The 26,823-nt window shown below is 40.7% G+C and overlaps 1 protein-coding gene across 1 annotated transcript in view; it reads right to left on the bottom strand.

Moving 5' to 3' along the window:
- Window positions 1-26,823, bottom strand: part of UBAC2 (UBA domain containing 2) — an 87,356-nt gene that overhangs the window by 10,518 nt on the left and 50,015 nt on the right. The window contains exons 5-7 of the mRNA XM_084524380.1: window positions 20,803-20,926; window positions 18,905-18,952; window positions 7,186-7,431 (exon numbers count right to left, since the gene is read on the bottom strand). Of these exons, the coding sequence (XP_084380506.1) occupies window positions 7,186-7,431; window positions 18,905-18,952; window positions 20,803-20,926 (418 nt within the window). The remainder of the gene's footprint in view (window positions 1-7,185; window positions 7,432-18,904; window positions 18,953-20,802; window positions 20,927-26,823) is intronic.

The following is a 26,823-nucleotide window of genomic DNA, read 5'->3' as shown; positions in this document are numbered from 1 at the left end:
GTTGAGCTGGATTCTCAGACTTTGTCTGCACTATGAAATGGGAATTTATATCTTCTCTAGGCAGGAGAGACAAGGCTTCAGCCACTTTTTCAAAGAACTTCCATTTGCAGACTCTCTGGCTTCACTCTTGCTTGCTCGTGTCAGCTCTCTTCATACAAACTGGTCACGGCTACACCAGCTGTCAGTCATCATCACCACCCAAATTTTACAGGGATGGAAGGACTTGGAGCTGCTCTTATGTTGAGCATTCGATACCTGCTGAGTGAGGTCACCAGGGTGTATGGGTTCAGTGTGCCACACAAATGCTGAAGGTGGGTCCACCAGCACGAACACCAAGTCTGGACTTAGGGAAACGAGCTGTTACTCCATTTCAGACACTTCACACAAAGCAGAGGCAGTTCTAATCCTTCCTACAAGGCCCTCTGGATGCTCACTGTTGACATGTGAAGCATGATGATTAGATAGAAAATCTCTCATACACTTCCTGTGCACAAGCCTTTTCAAACATGAATAAGTAGAGGTCAAAACAAAAGTGAGAAATCAGAGTTTCAAAATTGTTTTGATTTGAGAAGCTGAGCTAACAAACGCTGGGCACAAAGAAAACTCAAAACCAAATTCTCCAATATACTTAGCAGAAGCAAATACTCCAGTACATAACGGGCCAGTCTGTGATCACGCAGGGGAAAAAAAAATAATTATAATCCCTGTTTGGGGATCGAAGATTGAGGTTCTGTCTTAGGCTGCAAATAGGATGGGCTTCCATTTGTTGACAACAGAAAATCAACGTTCAAGGTGGCACATCGGCAATACTGCTTGGCAAAACCTACACGTTTACTGTGCCTCTGAGGCTTCAGCAAACAGTCGGAAACACGGGCCTGCAGTTTCTACACGCTGCTATCAGAGTTCCCATCAGAAAACCTGAACACTGACAAGGGTCACGTACTAGCTGAAAGACATGCCTCTTCTCTATTACATGAGATGAAAACTGATGCTAGGAAGAAGAAATGGTTTCCAAACAAGACTCTCAGTGCAGATGAAGGATAACAGAAAAAGCTTTAGAATCTCAGCCCCCAAATTGGATGCCTTGTGACCCATGTTTGAAAATACAGATGAAAGTAACAACTAAAAAGAAACTTGCCTTCTGTGAACAGGCATAGATCAGACAGCAGAGAATTAAATGCTCTTGAAATGCTTGGGGAGATTCGGATGCCAGGAGCTTTTTTAAAGGGACTACCTCAAATAAATTGTCAAGAGCACGCGTATAGAACAACAAATAGGAGAAGAAACATAATCTATTTCTCAAAAATTATTTGCTTTGAAGTAAGACACTATTTTTCCTTAGGAAGTTGTCCAGCCATTGCTTCTGTAGGGAAATCGATTACAAATATTACATCAAATTTAGCCAGTATCTAAAGGCTACAGCTCAAACGATGAGTCAGACAGAAAGAGAATTGTATAATTCCAGTCTAAGAAAAAATGATAGTTCAGTGTGTGAGCAGGTGGGCTACTGAGGACTAGGAGTCTCAGACAGTGACACAGCCTTGTGACTGTGACAGCTGGCTGTTACTGACATATATTCAGATTATTCTAGAAGAACTATAGTTGCTGATTTCCATGAAAGAAGATAGAAAAAGAAAGTGGGTCTGTAGAGGAAGTAGTCATAAACTCGTTACCTGGATAAGCACCCAGGAAATTCAACATTTTTAATGATTTCACATCTAGAATCCAGAAACAAGTTACCCATAAATAAAAAAAGGCTATTTAGAAATACCCAAATAGTAGTGGGTTATAACTGCTGCAACAGTTGCAACTCAATAATGAGTTAAATGCTCAGTTAAATTTAGCCACACTGATTATTGCTGCAGCATACACGCTTCATTCATGGGCTGGAATAAACCCATAAATCACCAACTAGTTAAGAAAATTGTTTAAAACATGATGTCAACTCTGTAGGCACATATCTCTGGGATCTGAACTCAAGTAACATTTTTATCCTATGGGTACCCTACCTATAGTTGCCTTTGAAGTTTATGAAAACATTGTAAAAGACAGTTTGTATTGAATTATGTCACAAAATCCCAGAGGAGTTATAGGTAACACAGAGTAGTTGGAACAAAAACCTAATTAGAGAAAGAGACTTTGCATACCACTGGGCTGAAAATCTCACCCATTTATTCAGGTAAACTGGTCTGGTGGATTCCTTCCTGAGAGTGATACTTACATCTGTGGGTCACTATGAGCAAGCTCTTTCCATCCAAAATTTCGGCTGTGAGAGTGAGAATTTACAGGGACTTACCTGGCAGTGTGCAAAGGTCACAGAATGTCTCGTGAGGTTTCTTGAAACATTTTGGTACTCAAACCTCTGAAGTTATTTGAGAAGACTTGGCCATAAGGGTATTTCTCAGCACCAGTGTGAAAACTAAAGGATATGGCCAGATCTGGTTCTTAGACTTCTCTGAGAAGGCAGAAATGGACTGTCTGTGAGCACATTTACTGAGGGATTCTGAGTAAGGACAACATCCTGAGGAGTAATTCTTGTCCTAGGAGTCTTTGCTCTGTTAAATTCTGTTTTCCAAGGATGGAAGCTGACCACTTAAAATAACCAGGAGGTAAATCAGCAGTACAGCCTCACAGTCCTTAGTTCACAGAATAAGAAAGTGGCACGTTTTCAGGATACGTAACAATAAAGACACTCAATGCATCTCCCCACAGATCATCTCTCCAGTGTCCCAGGAGGAAGACATCTAGAGAAGGAACAATTAGGGGAAGCCACATTGTTAGAGAAGAAGTCTGGTCTTTGCAAGCAGAAGAAGCTCACATAGAGATGCCTTGTGATATGCATCAAAGGGCTCTCTGGTCTCACTGGAAAGTAACAGCAGTTGGAACTGAGAAACAAAAAGGAGGAAAAAGAACAAAAAAAAAAGCTTAAAAGCGAAGGAAGGGGCAGAAAAGAGTTTCATATATGGCTGTAGGCTTATCACACAGCCTGGAGCACCCTGGGGAAGCTCTTTTTTTGAGCCAAGAAAGTTAAGAGAAACCAAGAAGCAGGCAACGCAGCGTGTTTAACATGCTCAGCATGAACGAAGGAGCAAACGTCCTATGGATACAGAGAGCATTTTTTCAAGGTGAAGGGGCTGGGGTTCATTCCTCCCACCCTCCCCACACGCAGAATGGGCGCAGGGGTGAGCACTCAAAGAAGTGGCACGTAATTGCCAGCAGAAGGTGCTGAGCACTTTGTATCCCATACATACCCACCTGCCTCTAGCCCCAGCAGAGCTGCCAGTAGCACCTAGGCACGGGCTCCTCCCTCATCTATTTGCAGCCTGGTTATCTGCCAGCCTCCCCCCGAGGTTCTCAGTGGGAAGTGAAAGTCAAGTTGACTCCCTGCGAGCACAGATGCAGCAATTTCTTCCCCTTTCCCACCAGGCCTTTCAACTGGCTTACAGAAAGATAAACTTCAGAAAAAAGGCTGGGAAATGAAACAGATGAAGAAATAGAAAAGTCGGGAGACTTACAGGATTGTCTGACGCTTGCTTGTGTCTTGTGAAGCAGTTCGAACATACGAAACTATGGAAACACCTAATACCTGCTGTTTATTACATTATAGTTCAAATCCTTATTACAGTATTGGAAGGATAAAATAGTGCCAAAGACTTTGACTAAATCCTGGCCTGAGCGAGGGAAAGGTGAGTGGTTTCTACCACTTCAAGATGTATCTGATGCATCTTCTACCCCTTCGAGATGCAAATGATGAGTGATGGGTACGACATGATGGGTGAGAACTGCCTCCACAGCAAAGAGGAGTGGTGCAAAGAGGCAAACACGAAGTATGGGAAATGATGGGGATAAAGGGGAAGAGACGAAAACGGGGGAGGAACGTGACATAGAGGGAAATGAAAACGTGAAAACGATAGGAAGGAAAGATAGCAGGTTCACAGGAAAAAAAGGAAAATGAGGATAAATTATTTAAACAAGAAAAGAGAACTGAGAAAAGAGTGGGAAAGCAAAGAATTAAAAAGCTAAAGTTTAAAAAGCAGTAACAAAATAGCAAGCTGATATTTTTAAGGGTATCAAAACACACGGCACGTGTTTTATTTCACTGCCTCAAAAGGTGGATGGAGGTAACGTTCAGTAATTCTCCGTTTGTGACAAACTCATCATCTCTCAGGATTATCCGTGGAAAGAAAAAAAAAAAAAAAAAAAAAAGAACAGAAAGTTTTCAACCTGCTCAAGCCCATCTGGGTAAGGACCGTATCCATAGCAACTAGAAAGCAAGAGAAAAATCAGTCATCGTGTAACCACACTCCCCTGAGAAACTAGCAACGTAAGATAAATTTTCAGTTTCTAACAACAGACACAGCACCGCTGCACACTTCTGGGCTACACAAAATGAGGGACATCAAGCAATGAAGCCAGTGGTTTATGGTCAGGTTCTGTCACTCACTCAACCTGCTCCTCGAAGTGAAGCGTGCTGGCAGCCCAGCAGTCACACACACGTCTCTGCTTCAGACTCCTCCAGACCACAACTTTTCTGCAAGAGAAAGACTAGGGAAGGTAAAGCTCAAAGAATTTGAGCTCTAAGAACTTCTTTTTCTTTTTTTTTTTTTTTTTTCCAAAGTAAATTCTGGCTTGGATAAAAGAGCCCAGAGAACATTAGAAGAAAAAGAATTATTTACATTTTAATATCTTAGAGCTATAGGAGAAACAATTTATGAGAAAGTTTTTTTTGTTTGTTTGTTTGTTTTTCCCCATTGTTTTCTTTGCCTTTTTTATTTTTAAGCTTTTCCTCTTTTTGTCTTGACTTGTCAGGCTCACGTTCTTCAGAACTTCTTCTAAAGACCTGTAGAGTAAGCTTAGGACAAAAAGTGTCTATTTAAGGGCCCTCTTTAAGACCAGAAGAGAGTTTGCCACGCTCTGCAGGTCAACACAGCACTGCTAAAACCGCACATCATGTTCTTGTGTTCTTCCACGTGCTATTGATATGCAGGGAAGCTGATTTATCTCTTCTCAAACAGATAAACAGAAAGAGTAAAGGAAAGGAAGGAATGTACAGTGGAAAGTTTAAGTCCTTTTCTTTTGCCAAACAACATGGAAAGGAGGAGAGAAAATGTTAATTTATCTCACCTATGCGATACTACCCATGGACAGCATATTGAGATGCCAAAATACGCACAACATTGCCCTAAAATATAATCCAAAGCTGCAGTTGATAACCTGACCAATATACTTTACAGCTTGCATTATTTAACTCCCGAAGAAACTGATCTGCATTCTTTACCAGCCTCACTCCCATGGGTAAAATTATCCTTTAAATCTCATCTGTACTGGGATCTGCTCAATTCTTCTGCCTTCAAATTACACCTTCCCGAGCCTCTAAAGACAAAAGAAGCGCGCAAGTACAACTATCTGGAAAATTATTCTCAAGTTTTCAACTGTTTTCAATTTTTTGAATATTATTTTGAGGCTGAAATTAACCCGTTTTTCATTTTTTACCACTACAGTTCAACAGTTGAGAATGACACTTTTAATAATTTAGTTGATATCCAGTAAATTTTATGAGTCATAAGCCTGGTAAAAGCTTTCCTAACACATTTTTTTTTCTGAAGAAACTTTCTGAGATGTTCACACATTGAATCCATTGCTTTCTGCTCACTAGTTTCACCGTCGAGCACTACTGGAAAACTGAAAGCTATGCTAAAGTTAAAGGCCAGTCATGAAGGTAACTTGAAAGAGTTTCAGCAGATTGTAAAGCTGAAGCAAGTCACTGCTGTTCAAAAGTTTTTCATGTATTTTATTTAAACCCCTCCACCTTTTGCAAAAACTCTGAAGTCAAGTCTGAGAAGACATTTTGCTACCTTTGCTGTTCATAACCCAAGGAAATGTGAAGGAAATGTTATCGACTCAAAAAACATTTACCATTTTGATCTTATCTACTAGTTTTCACAATTAAATTGTATTACAAAGGCTGTCTTTAACAACTGGTAATTTCTTCCTCTTCTTATTTGAAGAAACTTAGCCGCCATCGTCACAGCAGCTTGTGGCCCAACAGACACTTTCAGTGCGTTTCCTAATACAAGAGCGATATTCAAGAATTGAATAATTTCTAGCTCGGTTCTTCTGTTAAAACCGATTAATGTTCTAGTGTGAACAGAGAGAAGTAGGTGAGAATCTTTCCACCTCAGAAACAATTTGACCACATTTACGCGTTAAGAAGTTAAAGAAAACAGAATTCCCGGGACTGGAAACAAAGATTCATACTCCAGTTGTTGGCCAAAGATAAAGCTTTATGCCGACATGTCTCTAATTCTGTCAACATATTAATGGCAGCATGGCTGCACCTACTGGCACCACGTTACCACAAACATAATGAGGACTTTTTAGCTGCATTTTGGGCAGAAGAAACTAAATTAAGACCTCGACGTGTTAGGCTGTAATAAAATTAGGAGCAACATATGCTCACAATAGAGCAATGCAAGGTGCATGTTGTCTGCTAGGTTTGATAAGAGTAGTAAGGTATAGGAAAAAGTGAACTGAGACACTCTCAGCTCTGTCTTGCTGCCCTACAACACAAAGTATGTGAACATCTGTGTTTTTTGCCTTGACTAAAACAGAAAATAAAAAGGCTCTGCTATTCTATTAAGTAAGGAAATAAAACGAGAGCATTAACTGCTGCAAAGAGAAAGTCCCTGTGGTTGACCTCTGTAAGATAGCTAGAGAATTCAATTTCTGAACTTTCTTACAGACGCAGGCTTTATCCCAAGTACACTTGCAATTAAAGAAGCTATGTAGACAATTTTCAATCCCTCTGAACAGGATGCTAACAATACAAACACTCAAAACAGTCAGAAGTGTTATGATTTCCTAGCTTTCAACAATGGCTCTTCCTAAAGACCACAGAGAAGCAAGCACTTTACCATTCAGCATCATTTTTCATTTCAGCATTGCAGAATGCCAGAAGTACTGATATCTTTGCAGGATTGCCTGACGTTTGCTTCCATCCTGTGAAGCAGTTTTAACATACAAAACTATGTAAGCACCTAAATGACCATCAGCAGTAGGACAGAGTATGAAAGACCAATTGAGAAGAATATATCAAAAAGGAATCAACAAAATGTAGGACCTGAAAATGAATGTTTCCCGTTATGTAAATTTAAAATAACCCTTACAGAGTGTGTGTAACAATACCTGCTGCTGCCTTTGCCGCCTCATTTGGGCAACCTGAGACATCATGATCTGCCGATCCAGGAGCTCCATCCTCTGCTGCCTCTGGATGTCGACTGTGGCTCCCATTCCCACTCGAATCTCACTCGTTGGTTCCGCAGATGAGAAGATTGGTTCAAGAGTCCAGGAAAATAGCTTTGCTACCCAGCTGGGTACACAAAGAATCCGATGAACCTTTAGTATACTGCTATTGTAGCAAATCCCAGAAATCTAAAAGCAAAAATTGAAAGTTAAAAAATAAAGCCTTTAAACACAGCGAGTTTTCTTTGAATTTAGCTGCAGAGATAGCAGATGGCCCTTCTATTTTTTAAAGAACATTTTATTGTATTCCCCTAGAGACCTCGGTCTAGAGTCAAGAACAGGGGATTTCTTTCCCTCCAACTTCCTCACCACTACAGACTATATTACCTTCTAAAATCTGTGCACTGTATTGCCTGTGACTCAGAAAGTTGTTTGGGGTTTTTTGTTTGTTTCAGAACTGGAACCATAACTAAGCGACCATTTCAAAAAATTTCAAATAAAATTTTGATTTCTAGTAAAGGCAGTGGTCGGGATGTGCTGCATGCTGACTTGAGTAGATTAAGGTTGCCCTTGAGGAGGTTGAAGCATTGCAAATGTTCCTTAGCAAAAATCACCCTTCCTTATGGCTTCTGCTCCCACCCCCAAGTTTCACCTTCTAACAGAGACAAAAGCAAAACAGCTGATTTAAAGTTAAATCTAAGAGTACACACAGACACGTGCCAACCTAACTTCTAGGAGAGAAAAAAAAAAAAGAACAGTTAATTAAAAAATGACATTGAAGAAAGACAGTCTTTGTGGTGCTCTCTTCCTGCTTGTAAGAAAAAAAAAAACAACACATTCCCTGTGTTCATACTTATGTGTGCCTTGGGACTTGGTTTCATTCCATATTCAGGAGGAGCAACCGAAATCCATGTGTCCCAGGCTGATCTACAGGCATCACCTGAGCACCATTTTTAACCCCATCATGAAGCTCCTGAGCTGGAAGTGGTGCAGCATCGAGGCCAAACTTCTTGTGCAAACCGTCACTCTGCTTTATGCCACGTTTCGGTATTTGTGACTATTTATCAGCTGCTACGCCACAAGAATTATGCTATGACAGCAGAGTGAAACGAACAGGAAGAGATACGAACCCCAAAAAATGCATAAATGAGACAGACACAATTAATGCAATTACTTTAAAAGCAATGTAGAACCTCTAAATCTGGGTTATTCTTTTTTTTTTTTTTTTTTTTTTTTTTGAGGATATGTACTTTTATCTCACTGATATTTGTATAAGCATACAGAAGCATTTCATTGCTGCGTATACAAAAGGTGATGGTTTAGGAAAAGGTAATATTCTTTGAGATGGGAATATTTTTCAGATTACTTACAAGGCTATTGCTAATTATCCACTGAGATGGTAACTTTTAGAGCAATACATTAGAGCTCTGCTTTGGGAAACGCTTGCTTTCTTTTTATTCTATCATCTTTTATGACTGGTCTTGGGGTTGGATATAGCACCAAAACCTGGCGACAGTTCTAAAATGAGAAAGAACAAGCTTAACCCCTTATCTTCTTGTGTGGAAGGAGGTAAATGGGATGGGATAAGAGGAAGGCCACCGCCTCCGGCATCTCAGTGAAGGTTGCCTTTAACAAAAATGTTCTGTATTTGAAGAAATGTCCTGACAGGACTTCAGGAATGACAGGGCACTGGAACAAAAGCTTCTTGATGACCTCAGTATTTCTTTCCTCAGCTCTAGTGAAAATGTTCCAGAGGACTGTAAGCCCATGACCAAATCTTGTGCATGTCAACTGGAAACTGAGACAGAAGTATACTCACCAAAGAGTAAGTAAGTGGAGCAGTATTTGTATCATTTCTGTCATTTAGCTACTCTTGGCATGTCATATTTTATGTACCTACCCAGCAAGCAGGTCCCTCAGAAGCTAACCACCTGGTCCCAAGAGAGGTAGCACATACAGGCTCCTCACTTGAGAAAACCCAGATTGTATGGCTGCCAGGAAAGTTACTTCTTGGGGAGTAAGAATTACTGAACCTGGCTGCAAATACTGTTTATAATTTGATCTCAGAGGAAGAGAGCTGCCACGCAAAATACTTTGTCCAACATCACACCAGCATTCCCTCACCTCTGCCAGGTGTCCCTCCCAGCTACTGATCTCTGCCCGCTCTTATCACCTCCAGCCCTTAGCTCAGGCCTGATGTTTTCAGGGCACAGTAAATCTTCAAAGAGTTCAGACAGTCAAGAACAAAACAAAGCGAGTGGTGATAGGAAAATCTGTATCTCCCTGAAGGTATGACAAATCTTGACACGTGTCTGAACACGTTAACCACAAACAGAATTATTCTCGTATCAAACTCAAAACAGCAAATAGGATAGCAGCAGCAGTGCCAGCACTTCGGGACTTGTTTGTCTCAGAAAGGGAAATGTACTGCAAACAGCAGCCAGCAGTGGTACCAGTAAAAGCCTTCTTGTATTTCCCTAAGCAGAGTCATCCGAGAGCATTTAATCAGAAGAAAAGGCTTTAAAAGGCTGAAGTTTTGGGGCACTTCTAAAATGGAGAAAGGCCAAACTGCAGCATTAAGCCTGCAAGCCACGCACACATCCTTTCCCAGCTTTACTGAGCTCACTGTCTCCAGCCCATGCACCTGCTGTAGAGGGCTGTCCTCTCGCCCTTTGCTGCTCCCCAGCAGCATGCTAACCTCTTGGCCTCTCCTTGAACTTAGACAGAAACTCGTTGTGTAACCCAAACGTGAACTTAGAAAGTCAACAAGTCCGACAATATAGTGTTCAGGGTAAAATCTGAGATAAAAAGCACCTGGTGGAGGAACAAGGCTAATCTGCTTATCTGCATATCTGCTACAAATAGCTGCCAAGAAACGTACTGCGGGCCAATACTTCTGCAAGGCAATCACGTGAGACTGCAGTTCTTCGTAAGTATAAACAGGAGGACGGGCTCAGCTGTGAGAAGCACTACGTGAACGCTGTCGAAATCTACCACATCACCTTCGGACTTGCTGTGATTTCAATGTCACTCCCTTCCTCTCTCCCTGGATGCACTATTCCAGTTGTAAAGGTATCAGGCAGAAGTATGAGAAACTTCAAACTCTGTGCTCGGTGTTAACAGATTTTCAAGAAGTTTCATCTAGTGAGGAAGAGTTGTCTATTTGCATATTTCCAATAAACCCGAAGAAGAGACTCTTATAGTTAAAATAGGTCTTATGATTCAGTCTGGTTTAGTGTCATATACCCATCTTAATGTCAAATATTTCCAAAGAACTTCCTCTTTAGCTGGTTCACATGCAGAACTTGTTATGTGTCACTTTAAAAAGAAAGAAGTTTTGACGAAGTACACTTCTTACGCCATTTTTTTGGTCACGGATGTAGTGAGCTTCTAGTGTTTAAGGCCTAGATAAGCCAACTTTGTTTATTCAGTGAAGATAAGAAGACCTCATTATATGCTAACTTGAACGCTGTAAATGAGGTGAAAGGGCTACTTCCCACAAATAGGTGAGATTCAGAGTGTTTTAGGCTCTAAAAACTCACCAAGGAAAGATACCACAGTTAACTTCACGTTGTTAAAATGGATAATTTTTGGCTGGCAACATGAATCACATCTAAATTGTTTTCTGGTAGTCCTACCATCATAACCTACAATCTCATCCACCATATATCAAGCAAAATCTAAGAAGAGAAAATGGACAAACTGGAATATATCTGGTGCACTGCAGAAAAAAAAAAAAAGAGTGCTTACATTTTTTGTTTCTTAACATCATGGCTTACTACTGGTCCTTCACACAAAATTTCCTAACCTCTTCCCAACCCTGTCAGAAAAGCCAGCTTCCCCTCCCCTTCCCCCATGTCACTCCAAAGTTGTAGACTTTTAAGAAAAAGGAAGTAGCCGTGGTTTCTCCTTTTTGTTAGGTAGACCAGATACAGAAGCTCTCCAATATTTTACCTGACAAAGAGACACATGCTCCACTACTCACTGAGATCTTTTACATCTTTTATTTGATTAACACTAAAAAAGAAAATCAAAGAAACAGCAGGCAGACCAATGTCAAAAGTTATGTTGAAAATTATTTTGCCTAATGGTGAGAACTTGACAGAACCTAACGTCAGCAAATGCTAAATTACTTTGGTCTGAGAAATTTAAATAAATTCATTATATGTATTCAAGATTATTTTTTTTTTCAGGTAACAACAAAAAAAAGGCAAATAACAGCATTCTCACAGTGAAGTGACATTTTCACACCTATTTTATCTGTTTTACCCTTAGGATGTTCCTAATTCTATCCAACTAGACTAAAACACAGAGTTAAAGTTTGTGTCGAGATTCTGTATTTACCTTGGTCAGAGAAACACATCATTTATCAAACCAAGACAGAGCGTGTGAAAACTGCCCAGCAATAAAATCACTGCATGTGTATTTTCAGCTTGCAGTTATAACCTGCAATATAACTGTAACGTGGTGGATTATTTTGTTTGAGGTTTCTTTGGGGAAGCAGTCATTAAGAGTATAAACAATCCTTTATGATAGCTTGACAGAAAAAAAGCTCTAATAATATACTCTTTTTCACAGAATCACATTTCCTTCCCAGTTGACTCGGGGCTTGTATATTTCCTAAAGACCTCGATTTTTTTTTTTCTCTTCATTGTCCATCAACACTATCTTCATTGACTAAGTGATGAGATCTCAGTCGTCATGATGAGATCTCAGTCATTCTTTGTGTGTGTGCAGGCGTAGTTGTACTGCCATTTCAGCACAGTGTATCTATCCTGAGCTTGCATTTGTGACCTATGGGTAGGCTCCATTGGGTCAATGGTAGAGTTCTGCAGGCGATAGTCATGATAGCGTTAACCAAATCTCTTTACCTACAAGATCACAATTGGATTTATCTGCCTCAGTGTAGACATCTACAGTTTAAAAGCCTACATATGAGCTAGTAGTTTAGAGTTGGTTTCATAGTCAACAAAGAGCACTAGGCATTGCTGAGATGTGACTCATTCTACGGCAGAAGTCTTCAAGGTACACACAGCTGAATTACTCTCACAGACTCCCTCTCTGATCACTGAACCAGTAGATGCTTCTAGGACACATCTCATTGTAAGCTAACTGCAGCGCTGTAGTCATAACGATGTAAATGGAGAGGCTAAGAAAGGTTGGTAGAAGCAACATGCCTCTTACTGAACCAGCTGGCAAAACTGACAAAGCAGGCCAGATTTTGGACACACTAACTTTTCTGCAGATCTGAGAGAGAAATTGAAAACTTCAAAGTGAAATACAAACCAAAAGCTAAAACACATGTTTCTACGGGATCTCAGAAGTCACGGGTATAAAAGGCACAGAATCTTATGAGATATCATTAGCTTCTCCCCTCCTTTCTCGCTATTTTCTCCTTTCTTCCAGAACTGGAAATATCTGCATCCCCCTCTTCCACAAACAAATATGCCCTCACTTCCACAATAAGATCCCCTGTATGCCAGAAGTAAATGTTTTCAGCTTGGCCTTTAAATGCACCTGTCCAGACACGAGCAAGGTGTCTAAGCTCCCATGACAAAGGAGGTAAGTCAATACAGTGAACAGATCGTGGAGACATGCATCTCAAGGCCAGCCACCTACAGTCACTCAACTGAACATTGACTGACCACTGCTCACATGCAGACACCTCATGTTAGTTTTGTGTGGGATTCAGCACATCTCCTAGCTTAGATATGGATATTTATACCTGTCTTAAATTTAGGACAGACAAAAAGACAAAAATTCTTCCTCATTTCCTAATCTCTGTTTCTCTACTGCTTTTCCATTTCTTATTTCAGGTTATGGACTTCTCAACCTACGTGCTGAGCTTCCTGAACTGAATTGCCAGCAGGTCAAAGGAAGTGATCTTTCCTCTCTCTTCACAGCTCTGGTAAGGCTGCATCTGGAACACTGTGCCCAGTTCTGCACTCCTCAGTACAAGGAAGATATGGACTGGCTGGAGGAAGTCCAGTGCAAGATGGATCAGGATGACGATTAGGGAACTGGAGCATCATTCACATGTGGAGAGGCTGATATTGCTGGGACAGTCTGTCTTGGAGAAGACTCAGGGAATTTTATCAATATAGACAAAAACTTGAAGATAAAAAACTTATTTTTTAATCAACAAGAAGGTTACAATATACTTATGAAACTATCTGTAATTTGGAAAATAGATACAAAAGGGGATGTCCTTAGAAGTCTCTCTGAAGGACACTCCCCTTTTATGTCAATTTTTCAAAACAGAAATGCACTGTGAAGTAGTCTATTGCCAGGTATTTGGATAAAAAACTCATAACAAAAATAGCAATAAAAGTATTTTTCAAGTACTATTACTGTTCCCATGAATTTACTGTATTTTACTTTACATGATATCAATATTCAAAACAGTAATGGATCATTTAGCTATTTCTTAACATTGCTTCACATTTCATACTTCTAATATGCTTTGCCCTCACCGTAGCCTTTCATAATTCAAAACTTAGAAGAATGAATTAAAGCCGTGATTTCATTTATGATAAATATTTAACTTTTATCTACCCTGAACTCAAATTCAAATATTGTTTGAATATAAATCAATAGCATAAAAACAGTTAGTGCATGGCTTTCATATTTTTACAATTATCCAAGCTCAATCCTGTTAGATTGACTCTTTTTTGTTACCAAAGCACTACTACGAGGCATGTTACTAGATAACATGCTCTCTGGCCTCTCGTCCTGCAGTCTGTACGTATTCCCAGGGCTGCCCCATTCCAGGTGTGGTATCTGGCACTTGCTCTTGTTCACTCCATTCAGTTTGTGATGCCCAGCTCTCCGATTTCTCAAGACCTCTCTGCAAGGCCTCTCTACCCTTGAGGGACTCAACAGCTCCTCCTAATTTAGTGTTGTCCGCAAAGTTAGTCTATAGAGTCCTGCATCCTGATCATTTATGAAAGCATTAAAGAGAACTGGCCCTAAAATGGAGCCCTACAGAATCCCACTAGTACGTGGCTGCCACCCCGATGTAACCCCATTTACTATAATCCTTTGTGTCTGTTTGTTCAGGCTCAAATTTTTCACCCGTCACATTATGTATTTGCCTAGCTCTATGCTGGACATCGTCCAGAAGGATACTGCGAGAAACGGTGTCAAAAGCTTTGCTGAAATCCAAAAACACCGTATAAACTGCCTTCCTTGGTCAACTAGATGAGTAACCTTGTCATAAAAGGAAATCAAGTTCCTTAAAAAGGACTTGGAACAGGATGCCCAGGGAAGTAGCTGAGTCAATATCCTTGGAGGTATTCAAAAGACGTGTAGATGTGGTGCTTGGAGACATGGTCTAGACATGGACTTGGCAGTGCTAGGTTGAAGGTTGGCCTTGAGGATCTTAGGGGTCTTTTTCAACCTAAATGATTCTATGACTTTTCACTCATGAACCCATGTCGGCTATGACCAACGACTGTGTTGTCTTTCGAGTGTTTTTCACAAACTCCCACAATAATCTTCTCCATGACTTTACCAGGCACTGCAGAGAGACTGACAGGCCTGGAATTACCAGGGTCTTCTTTCTTACCCTTCTTGAAAACTGGTACAAACTTTTTCCAGCTTCCAGTTGACTGGGACCTCTCCAGATTCCCAAGACCGTTGAGGCAGGTTTATCTTAGTCACCATTTATAATTACACAGTTCCAAGGAATTCAAGGAAGACCATACTCTGACATACTTTCACACCGATTACAGATCTATGTGAGACTATATGTGAAATACGTGACTGGAGGGTGTAGAAGGTTATATGGCAAGATATGAATTTTGGAGGTAACTGCTCACTACATCATCAGACTGTTCAAAGATGCTGTTCAAGAAATTTGGCTTATATTTAACACTAGTTTTAAGTACGTAGAAAGGATGGTATTTTAAGTGCGAATACTACACTGAGGGGCAACAGAAAACTTCCTGAAATCCCTTCTAAACATTTTTTAAAACAATAAACAGTTCAGTGAGGCTTGTTGAAAACCACTTAAAAATGTGGAAGACGAGGAGGAGGAAGAAGAAAATCAATGATTCTTAGGTCTGGTCAGATCCTAATTGCATAATATTACTTATAAGGCAAGGACTAAAAAAATCGAAGTCCAGTTTAAAAGTTTGCCCAGTCCAATCACGTCTTATCCCACAAAGGCCAATCTGTCATTGACAGGAATTCACTATAGAAACACGCCCAAGCTGAACGACTAACAAACAGAAAGGATGAATACAGTTTGTAACAACCAGAATTGAAAACGATCCCAAGAGCACTCCTGAGCATTTAACAAGGGATGTCTGTAGTCTGTGTAAAACCAGGTTAGCAAATTCAAAACTTACACCTAAAACATCCAATAATCAGAACTAAAGTTAAAAATAAACATTCAACAATATCTGAAATATTGATTCTCTACAGTTTTCCGATATCTAAAGTATGAAAAAGCTTTTCATACAGCCTGAGAAAAGTAAATGAGAGTGTGGTACAGAAACAATTCAGAAGGCTGTTCTATTCTGGCTGAGTAAAATCTGCAAAGATTTTTTTTTAGAAACTTCAGAATTTGTGAGGTTAGCACTAGTTAAATTTCCGAAGCTTTGAGCTGAACTCTACATAAATTCAAAGCAGCTCCCAGAAGACCGAGGGGGTATTCCACATTTTGAACTTTATGCAGTGCACATCACCTTACAAACAAATAAACAAATGACTGTAGGTAAGAAGAAAGAGGCAATAACACTACAATTACAGAACTGGCCTGGAAGCTATTTTTCCCTATGAAATACAGCCCTACCAACACAGTTAGCTGAAACCTTGGCACGTGATCTGTACGGTGACAATGTTATGTGAATGGCTGTAGGGAACTACGTGCCCCAGTGGTCGTATCTCATAAGATGGTAGCAGCCTGAATTTCCTTCTTGAAGCAGAAATACTGTAGGTTATAATTGAGTGAGCCTTGACATGCCCCTCAAAGTTCACTCCTGCAAGAGTATTTCAATGAGAAGTCTAAGATAAGAACCCAAGAGCTTTTTTTTTTAAAGGATAAAAGAGGGAGTCAAAGTTGGTGACCGACAAAGATAGATCTTACAGCAGACAGACACACCACAGCTTTTGTATTCTGGTAAGAGAACATGTGATGTTTAAAATTCCCTGTCTCCAGACACATTACATCAGTGCCTACCCATACTGTCATACATATGTGCAAACACATACGCACACAGAAGCGTTTTTGTACGTGATGAATCCCTCAAAACCACCAAAACCATGAACTCATGGAGTTCCTTTATACCCTGAGATTTTTCAGAAGTCTAAAAGCATTAACAAGGATGAACACAGAAATTTCTCTCAAGTGCCTCGTCCTGTAACTGAAAAGCCAGGTCTCATTTAGTCTAAGAGTGTTCACTGTGTGTTAACATACGCCATGTGACAATTTCAATAGACCTACAATGGGGACATCCTGAAGAGAAAGTGGGAAACTGAAAACAATACAGAAATCGTGCCGTCCATTTTAATACTCCAGATAAGCAGAAGTGCAGCAAAAGCTGAATTGCAGAACAGCATTGCGTACAGTCATATGAGTGGCTAAGTGATCTCTAGATCTAAAAATACAGTGCAGCCTACAATAGGCATTGAACTAGTGACTATGCATCACACCTAGCCAATTTGGTACTCATATATTTGCTAAATGTGTGCTACAAATGCATGAAAATTTGATTCAACAAAGATATAGGACGTTAGACAATGAAAACAGCAGTAACAATTCACAAAGTATGTAGTTTGTCGGAATGACTTAACATTGACTTGGCAACCCATGCAGTTCTGTAATTGTACACATAGATATGTTATCAAGTATCTACACCTGTAGTGTTAAGAGGTGGCCCTATAATTTTTCATAATTTTCTTCAGACTACTTAATGTACTGTGAAACTTTACTCCTTTTTCCATTTTCTCAAAAGACACCAAATTGTCATTTCTAACAAAGGAGAAAATGAGTCTGCCTATTCACAGAAGCGTGATAGACACGCTGTGCAAAAATGACTGAAATTCATGTTGGACTTGATGTTCTTGAATGTCTTTTCCAACCGAAACGATTCTATGATTCTATGAACTATTTTGCAAATTGTAGCATGCATTACAAGAATGGAAGAATGCAGATATCTGTTCATTGCAGAAAAAAAAAAAAAAAAGAGAGACGGAAAAAAGCCTGAGGATGACTTAATTCATCCTGACTGAAGCAATGCGAAACATTAAATATCTTTTTTAAGCTTTCCTGTGACACACGGAAAGCTCAGTTTATTCCCATGGACTTATACCTATGCAAAACAGATTGTCAACCTGCAATTAAAAATCATTTATGAAGAAGGAAGCTGCACTATACACCTGAATAAAACCGTACATTAAAAGGGAATTAAAATAAGAACTGACATGAAAAATAATACTAGAACATTTTTTTCAAAGACTGCATAACCAAGTAAACATACAGTTCCTACCACCAGGAAAAGGGGGGGGGTTAAAATGCCTTTCCTTTCCTTTTCCTTTCATTTCCTTTCCTTTCCTTCCCTCCCTGATGAACACCTGTTCAAAAGGAAGGGCTATTAAAAGAGCCAGAAGAGTAACAGGAAGGCTAGAGCGTTTGGAGGAAGTCACAGATCCTTAGTTAGGTTCAGAGGCTTGGGATGGTCTCCAGGAAAGAAACCCTGGTTTGTTAAATACTCTGTTTTCATCTATATTTATGGTAAGACCAAACTGCTGAGCAGACTTCACTGTTTACTGCTCTGTCACTTGTGTTATTTTTCCTGCCAGCTCATGGTATATTTGGAACATCCAGTGGAAATGGTAAGAGACCAACACGCTGAATTATAGCAGCAATATGTAATGTAGCCACAGGCATTTCACTCCAAGTTTGCCTAAATTCGGATTAGCAGGTTCTAATAGCAAGGACAGAATTCAAGTTTTTCATGAGATAGTCTCAATATAACGATGAGCTAATTTGGAAGAGGCGTCACTTTCACTGTTTGAAAAGCAGACAGTATTTTGAGCCAATAAATCACAGTTAGAGCTCTTAATTTCTAAGTCTGCAAAATTTTTAAAGCAGTTTATCAGTATCTAACAACTGACGTTATCTAAATGATACGAAGAAAGTGATTTCACAACTTTGCTGTCCCTATCACAGTGTGAAACAGCTATCCTACACGTGTCCTAGGAGAACAGCAAAACATGAAATCCTCACAGCAAAAAGTTAGAAGCTGCGCTCTGGAATAAACGCTTGAGGCTTGCTAAAAAAGGCTGAACAACTGGGTAAATAGAGTATATAATAAAAGCAAATGGTATTGCAGTTGGTATTTTTACCATTTCCACAATAGCTTCATTTATAGCTGTAGTGTCAAAGCTATGTCCATGGCAGTAAATTTAATTTTAGGGGTCATATAACATTGGGAACCAGTAAATATTACCCAGCTCATTTTTCTGTACGTCAGTGTACCACCAGCCAGTCAGGGCTTTACACCTTTGGAAGTTAAAAGACAAAAACTTTCTACTTGCTGTTACAATGAAAAACATTACTCAGTAATTTCGGCTCTTCCAGTCCAGAGATACTGCACTGATTGTATACGTAACAAAGTGTTTTAAGCAACACAAATTTTAAAACAGGAAGACTTACCAATCCACTTAAGGCTAAAATCCAGATGTAGGAACCAGAGGTTAAGAGCTGGAAGGTAAGAGCAGCAATTTAAAATTTACATGGCTGTTGTTGTCTGAGCTCATATGTAGCAACATTGTATAGGCGATATACTTATCATGACCATAGAAAAAGTCACAAATTTATTTCTGTGAAAATTCAGTTTAAATGAACAAATATACATTCCAGAAGCAGCAGAAGTGGAAAAAAAAAAAAAACACAACACACGGGGATCCAACAATTTTGCTTCTTCTACAGAACAATACATTTTATTTTCATATAGCATACTAAGTATAACAGGATGTCAGTTATAGGCTCCACAGAAAAACAAGTCTGAAAGACAGACAGAAGCAAAGGAAATGACTCAGCAGCAGCAGGAGAAGAGTTCCAAGTGGGGCAGTGCAAGTGAAGCTCTTAGACATGTAGCCTCAGAGAGACTAAGCACGAGCATCGAAATGAAAGAAATGAAGTTCTCAGCGAGTGGCATATTTGCAGACACGAAATCAAAGAAACCAGTTGGAGTGATTTAAAAAAAAAAAAAATCTAGATACACCAACAGGGTTTCCCATCTCTTCTAGTAAACTGTATGTGACTCATCACCTGGAGAAGGTTATTATTAGCTGGGAAAATGGGCTAAAAATTAGGCTGATACTGGTTACTAAAATAGCTCCGCGAGATGCAGCCTGAATGATGAAAACACCTTCACTCTAGGCTCTGGCTATGGAAAGACTGACTTGAGATAAGGGTAGAGTTTACAAATGAGGGAAAGACAAATGAATTACCCTCAGCCTCTGTGTGACGGCAGCGCCTGTTCTGCACGCAGGAGGGAAAGACCCCGTGAGATGCAGTGATTATTAACAGCAGCGATCTGTATCTGATCTTGTACGTATGAAAGCAAGAGGCAAAGAGGCAAGGGACACGAAGGAAAAGAGCTCAGTTATCACCGGTTTCACTAGGACTAGAATAATTATCGGTATTGATGATTTGGGGGGAGAGGAAACGGTTGTTGAAGGATCAGGAAAAAAGGGTGCTGGAGCAGAAATCGAAGGAATCCAAATGCTGAACAGCAACACGAATGAATGAAATGTTCAAGAGGAGCAGGAGCCACTGTTCTGAAACTGACCACTCATTCTAAAATACTCTGTACCACATCGCATAATGAGGGTGCTTTCCACTGCTAGTTTTAGAGCTATATTTGAGTCTCTGGAATATATAAAAATGAGTACAATTTCTCATAAGCTCACACATCTCCTGTCATTTCTAGGCTGTTGTGTTTTTTCTTAAAAAAATAAAACTGTTTCTGTACCAGTTACCTCTGTTTTTCCATTCACAGTTAACATAATACTACTTGAGAGTGCTGTGCTCTACATTACATTATTTTAATTAACCTGTCACTTGGATAGAAATGAACAAATTTATATAAAAGTGCAATTCAGCCAAATCCTTGGCTATTTACTGACAGTCTTACCACAGAAAAATACTGCGTTCTATAGCTTTGTCTGAGCTCTAACAGACAAGTGGAAAATAAAAAAAAACAAGAATACAAGCAAATTAGAAAGGTAAAAGATACATATGTATTTGCAACAGGTCCAGGCTCATTTTTTTAAGCACTCCCATCCCAAATTTACAGCGTTTGTATTTTATATTGTCCTATGCATGACATTCAAGAAAGAAGACAATGGAAGAAAACATAACATGCTCAACTCTTCAGCATGTAGAAAGGCATACCAGAAACACGTTTTTCAATATTTTAGTTCATGGGGAAGTCACTAGCTAAACATATGTGGAATCACACATGCAGAAGCACCAAAATCATGCAAAAGTACTAACTGCTACATTATTAAGTCACTAAAAGATGAACAAGCAAGTACATACCATACCTGTAAACCCAGTATATAGACCAATGTCTTGTTTGTGATAGAAAAGTGTCCTAGTACTTGTGTCACCTGCACTCTTGGAATGGAGCAATAAAATGGGACAAACAGAGCAAACACGGGACCCAAGCTGCAAAAAGAAAGATACAGATGGTTAATAAGAATGATACTAGTAATATCAGTATATAACAATAAAAGGTTATTAATCCTGTCTGTGTAGTCAAAACATAGTATTGCCTTGCAAAAAAAAAAGGTCTTCCTAGCAAATCAAATTTGATGACTTCTGGCATTCGGGATAATAGATTTAATAGATTCACTAGCAAATATTCAACTACAACTGGTGAATATCCTTGCTAAGAAGAAACAGGTGACAGAAAGTATCTTATTTCCAAGTGTTTAGGATCGGAGGCAGCAGAGAAGGCAACGTATTTACTCTAACAGCCAACTGTTTCTATAAAATACAGCCCACAAAAAGAACTCTTCCGCACCAGAACAAAACACCTTTTATCCAGACAGAAAGATTATCCATCTCCCCAAAGGTCATGGAAATAACTTCACTTACGAAGCTAAGCTCCTATTATTCACCCGGGTTTAAGGTGTGACAGGATTAGACTGTAGTATTTAACCTTTTTTCACCAGGAGAGACCCCAGTAGAACCAACTCCAAAGGCATGGCTTGGGAGTGATTCTGGAAGAAAACACTTCCTAGGGTGGAGACGGGGGGAAAAAGGCCACTTCAGACTGACAGGATAGGAAGATGCTTTCAGATTCCAGTGAGGGGACTGGCACACCTGTACATAAGCCATTATCACCACAGAGTTTAGCCTTCTGCTGTACTCCGACCCCTCTCCAGCCCAAAGCACTGTTGGCACAGATTTGCCGGTGAACTGCTCTGCTAACTACTCAGCCACTCCTGAAGAAAAAAATCACATCAAGTCGAGTTCCTCCAGCTCCCCTGCCACTTGAACAACCCTTGCAATGTCAAAATAATAATTTCTGCACCTGGTGCATCTTGCCAGTGTGTGGCAGGGGCCACGGCTGCAGGTAGCACCCAGGCATCAAGCTCTGGCCCACGGCTGGGGTGAGGATGTCTGCGAAGTGCGCACCCGCCCCAGCTGGCTCCTCACTTCTTCTTCTGACAGACGTGGGATGTTCCAAAGGATAATTTTACACCACTTACCAGCTTATCGAAAGTTTCAAGACTTACGGTTTCCGCAGGCCTTTATGGGAAAGGGATCTTATCATTCGCAATGCGATTTCTGCACACGGCATAAACCAGCACCTAACTAACTCGAAGCGCTCACTCAGAAATACCTTTCCCTTCTAGAGCAGCTACTGATAGAGGTAATGCTACGTGAAACAGTGGTCTGAATATTAAAATTTTCATTTCCTGAATAACTGCCAATTACAACACCCACATCTATGAAGAAAACCTGATGATTAAGTACACAGTTCACATATTTTTACTCTTAATGGACAGTGGCTTATGACGCTTCATTATCATGTTGACTGTTATATTTGACGTTCAGCTTGCTGAAAACCTCCCTTTCTGAGGGCTTAAATATTGCTTAGTTGAAGGACATAAAAACCTTTTTAGTATCATCTGCTTCAGACAGGGTCAGGTGCATGTAAATGCACAGAGAACAACTCAGGAACTAGTGCAAAATGTTCAATTTCACACACGATCTCCCCTACATAAACAGAGAACACCTGTATAACACAGCATTTTCTTAAAATAAACTGAAATTATTGAAGTTGTAGGAGTAGGTAAGCACAGCTACGTGACTGCCACACACAAAAATAATTCTTCATCAGACTTGCTTCCACTGTAAACAATATTCACTGATGCAAACCATGTTTTATAAGTGAAGAGAGAAGGAAAACAAAGAAAATAGATTGATCTTTTCCCCTCTTGGAAAAGTTATTATAAATGATTTCTGTCTACAGAATGTGATTCTTTCTATCCATACCAAGTGACCTGAGGGAGTACCACAACTGTGGCACGCTTTTCAGGTTTTATTCCTCCTGTGATAAGTAGTGACTCAGACACAGAGATTTTGCATGCAAGAGTGCACTCAATCATAGGTTGGGAAATTACAAAAAGGAACTTCCCATAACTATAAGTGTGTTTTACAAAGAGATTACAGCATGTTAAAAGGTGCCCTCAGTGCTAATATTCACCATTAACATCAAAAGAAAACACAAAAGGCACCATCCCAGATCGGGGTAGGGATCCGCGTAATTTTATGTCCAGTGTCTGGCACTGCTCAGAGCCTGACAACCTAGAGGAGCTTGAGGAAATGTAGTAATAGATTTTGTTCTTAAAACTTTAAGTTAGTAGACACCACAGGCAGACTTATGTCTCCAAAGACATAAAATGTTATCTTTATGGAAAAAGCTCACATCTACTATAAATAGGTATTGGACGAATACCCATTCAGGTATTGCACAGGGTACAGAGAGAGATGTCCAATATTGCTGTTAGGTTGTTCTCGTTATCACTGAAATGGCACGGTGGTCACGGCGGGTTCCTGATAACTGGAAAAATGCAAATGCCACCACCCTCTTCAAGGAGGGCAAGAAGATAATTCAGGTAGCCTCACCTCAGTCCCTCGTAAAGCTAAAGAACAAATCTCTTAGAAGCCAATTCCAGGCCTATAAAGGGCAAGGTGACTGCTAAGCCAGTATTGGTTTACCAAGGACAATCCATGTCTGGTCAATCTGATTGCTTTCTGTTGTGAGGTTGAGAGGTTGGAGAAACGGGCTGACAGGAACCTTATGGAGTTCAAGAGAAACAACTGTGAAGTCTTCCACCAGAGTTGGAATAACCCTCTGCAACAGTATAACCTGGCAAGAAAACAGATTTGCAGAAAAGAAGCTGGAGAATCCTTCTTAGTCAGCAGTTCCCCCTTTGCAGGGATGGCCTTTGGCAAGCATGTAGTCACCAGACCAAGATAAGTTCAGTACTTTTGAGCCTGAACCTGAACCACTGTGTCCACTTTTGGGCTCTGTGTCCACTTTTTGGGCATTACAAGAAAGGCATTGATATACTGGAACAATCCAGCTGAGGAAAACAATCGTCCAGTACTGCACCACGTTGCCCAGAGCTAGAATCTCCATCCACAGAGATACTCAAGACTCAACTGGACACAGCCCTTTGTAACCTGTTCTAGTTGGACATGCTTTGACCATGGAGTTGAACTAAATGGCTCCCAGAGGCCCAGTCAAGCCTAAACAACTCCATTATCCTGAAAATAACCAAAGTGTTGTTTCTGAAATGCTTAAGCACTAGACAGATTTCTGTTCCTGCATTTGACTGGGCAGATATAAACATCTATTCATGATATATTTGGTTTACATGGCAAGATTTTGGAACATAGGGGCTGCAGGGATGGCTTTTGTGAAAAGAGATCAAGAGTTGCACCCATGTCAAAAAGAGCCAGTTCTAGTCAGCTCCAAAACAGACCTTTGGTTGGAAAGCTGAGCCAATGACCTACAACGGTTGCACCTCTGTGATAATATATGTTTAAAAGGCTAAAAAACACCTCGCAGTAGCTGTGAGTCAGACAAGTGAGAAAATATGAGAGAAGCAGCCCTGCAGCCCCCCAGGTGAGTGCAGCAGGAGGGCAGGAGGTGCTCCAGGCAGGCAGCAGCAGTTCCCCTGTGGCCTGTGGAGAGGCCCCTGGTGGAGCAGGCTGTCCCCCTGCAGCCCATGGGTCCCACATGGAGCAGATCTCCATGCTGCAGCCCCCCCATGGGTGGAGGAGCCCCCGGTGGAGCAGGTGGATGTGGCCTGGAGGAGGCTGCGGCCCATGGAGAGCCCCCGCAGGAGCAGGCCCCGGGCCGGAGCTGCAGCCCGAGGAGAGGAGCCCACGCAGGAGCAGGGGGTCTGGGGGGAGCTGCTGCCCACCCGTGGGGGACCCGTGCTGGAGCAGTTTGCTCCTGGGGGATGGATGGATGGATCCCGTGGGACGGAGCTGTGTGGGAGCAGTGCTTGGAGAGCTGCTGCCTGTGAAGGAGCGGCTGAGACGAAGCGTCAGGGACTGACCGCAGCCCCCATTCCTTGTTCCCCTGTGCTGCTCGGGGGGAGTAGGTGGAAGAGTCAGGAGTGATGTTGAGAGTGGGAAGAAAGGGACTGAGGGGAAGGTACTTTTAGTTTTGCTTTTATTTCTCAGTACCCTAGAATAATTTTAATCGGTAATAATTTAATCTTTCCCAAGCTGAGTCCGTTTCACCTGTGATGGTAAATGGTGAGCAATCTTGCTGTCCTCATCTCAATCCGCTACATTTTCCATTTTATTTTCCCCACTGTCCTGCTGAAGAACTGGGGAGAGAGAGAAAGAGCAGCATGGTGGGCACCTGGTGACCAGCCAAGGTTGACTCACCTCACATGCACTGTAAATTGAAGGACTAGTTTTATTGAAGGACTACTTCAATCCTCTCTGTTTCGTCACTTTCTTTTCCTCCTCTCCTTGCCTTTCTCCCCATGCCTCAGCCCTCTCTGTTCCTTACGCTGACAGGACCACCAGGAACAAGGTGGTGCATACCCTGCCAAGTGCCGTGACTGGCTCCTGCCAGACACTTGAGATGCTCACATGCAAAGAAGGGACGCAGACACATATGCTGACTAAACTCAGTTTATGCCTGCCTCATGTTTAGGAAGTGAATTTTAGTCATGGTGGTGAGAAAATAACATTTTCAAACAAAACAAAAAACTCTGAAACCCGAAAGATTAAATTCTGGAGTCTGAACACTTTGTATGGACACCACGTCCACCTCAAAGGCCTGCTGTAACAGCAGGCCCTAGGACGACTATGGTCTCATTTTGAACAGCATGCTAGATTTCAACAATTTGGTAGAGAAACAATCTCTAACAAACTTTGTGTTCTGAAACTTAGGAAGAGACGGGCAGCTAACTAAACGTTACTTCTGCAAAAATATCTGCTGCTGTCAATGGAAGTTCTGTGGGATTAAAATTTGCAGAAATACCCGGTTATTTTATTCAGAATGACTCACTACATTTGCTAACTGCGGTGCTGTTATTTTTTTTTAATTTACATCATTTAAGCTCCTTGTAAAAACATCAGCCCGACAAATTCACCACCACGTATTTTTGTGGGGCTGCAAATATCAGTTACAAAAGTGTGCTTTATCAGTAACTCAAGTTACCACGTTTATTCAGCACTCTGCATTTCTACAGGCTGTCCAGATACTGCCAAATGATGCGTAAGGTGGCAGCCTTTATTCTGAAAATGTTAAGCAGCCTCAAAAAACATTCCTTAAAAGCAGGTAACTCCCTGAAATATGACAGCCCTTGACAGCTGTGATCCTCTAACTGATGGAGGCCAGGACTACAAGCAACCATCTGTTGTACCCAACCTTCTTGCTAGATGTGAGCAGGATGCCCCAGTGCCTGAAGCTTCTTCACACCAGCAGAAACAGTAGGGTATGTTACCCAGTACTCCTGTATGTAAAAAAGATAAATATACAAAAAAAAAAAAAAAAGAAAACAACTAACAAGACAACCAAGTCACAACCCTTGGCGAATGTACATCTTGAGGAGAAAAGACAGTTTTCTCCTTTCCATGGACATGTTAACAGATTCACTACAACTTTGGGTTCACTAAAACATGCGACCAACCAACAGATCAGTTTACAGTCCCTTTGTGAAGATAAAAGTCAGACATCTACTGCTCCTACAAAAAAGCTTTAATTTTTAATACCAAAACCATCTAACAATTTATTCCATAAACTGCTCAGTTCCATTTTAGACCAGTGTCACTTTCTTTTCCCTCCCTTCCCATCAGCAAGATAACCCAGAACCTTCCTTTTCTGCAGGCTAGAAGCTTTCTTCCAATTTTGCTTGCGATTTGTTTACCGCTAACAAGATGCTAACATTGTTCTTTAGCTCCTTCTACAAAGATCAGTTCATCATCATCGCCTCTCAACCTTTGTTTTGCAAAGCTTAAGATAACATCTGCTACTCTTTCACAGAAATGTTCTCTGTTGTCCTGTTCAGCTATCTGCT

Source organism: Aythya ferina (assembly GCF_964211825.1).
Source record: "Aythya ferina genome assembly, chromosome: 1".
NCBI classification, from domain to species: Eukaryota; Metazoa; Chordata; class Aves; order Anseriformes; family Anatidae; genus Aythya; species Aythya ferina.
The sequence above is the reverse complement of the archived record's forward strand: the minus strand, read 5'-3'. Positions and strand labels throughout refer to the sequence as shown.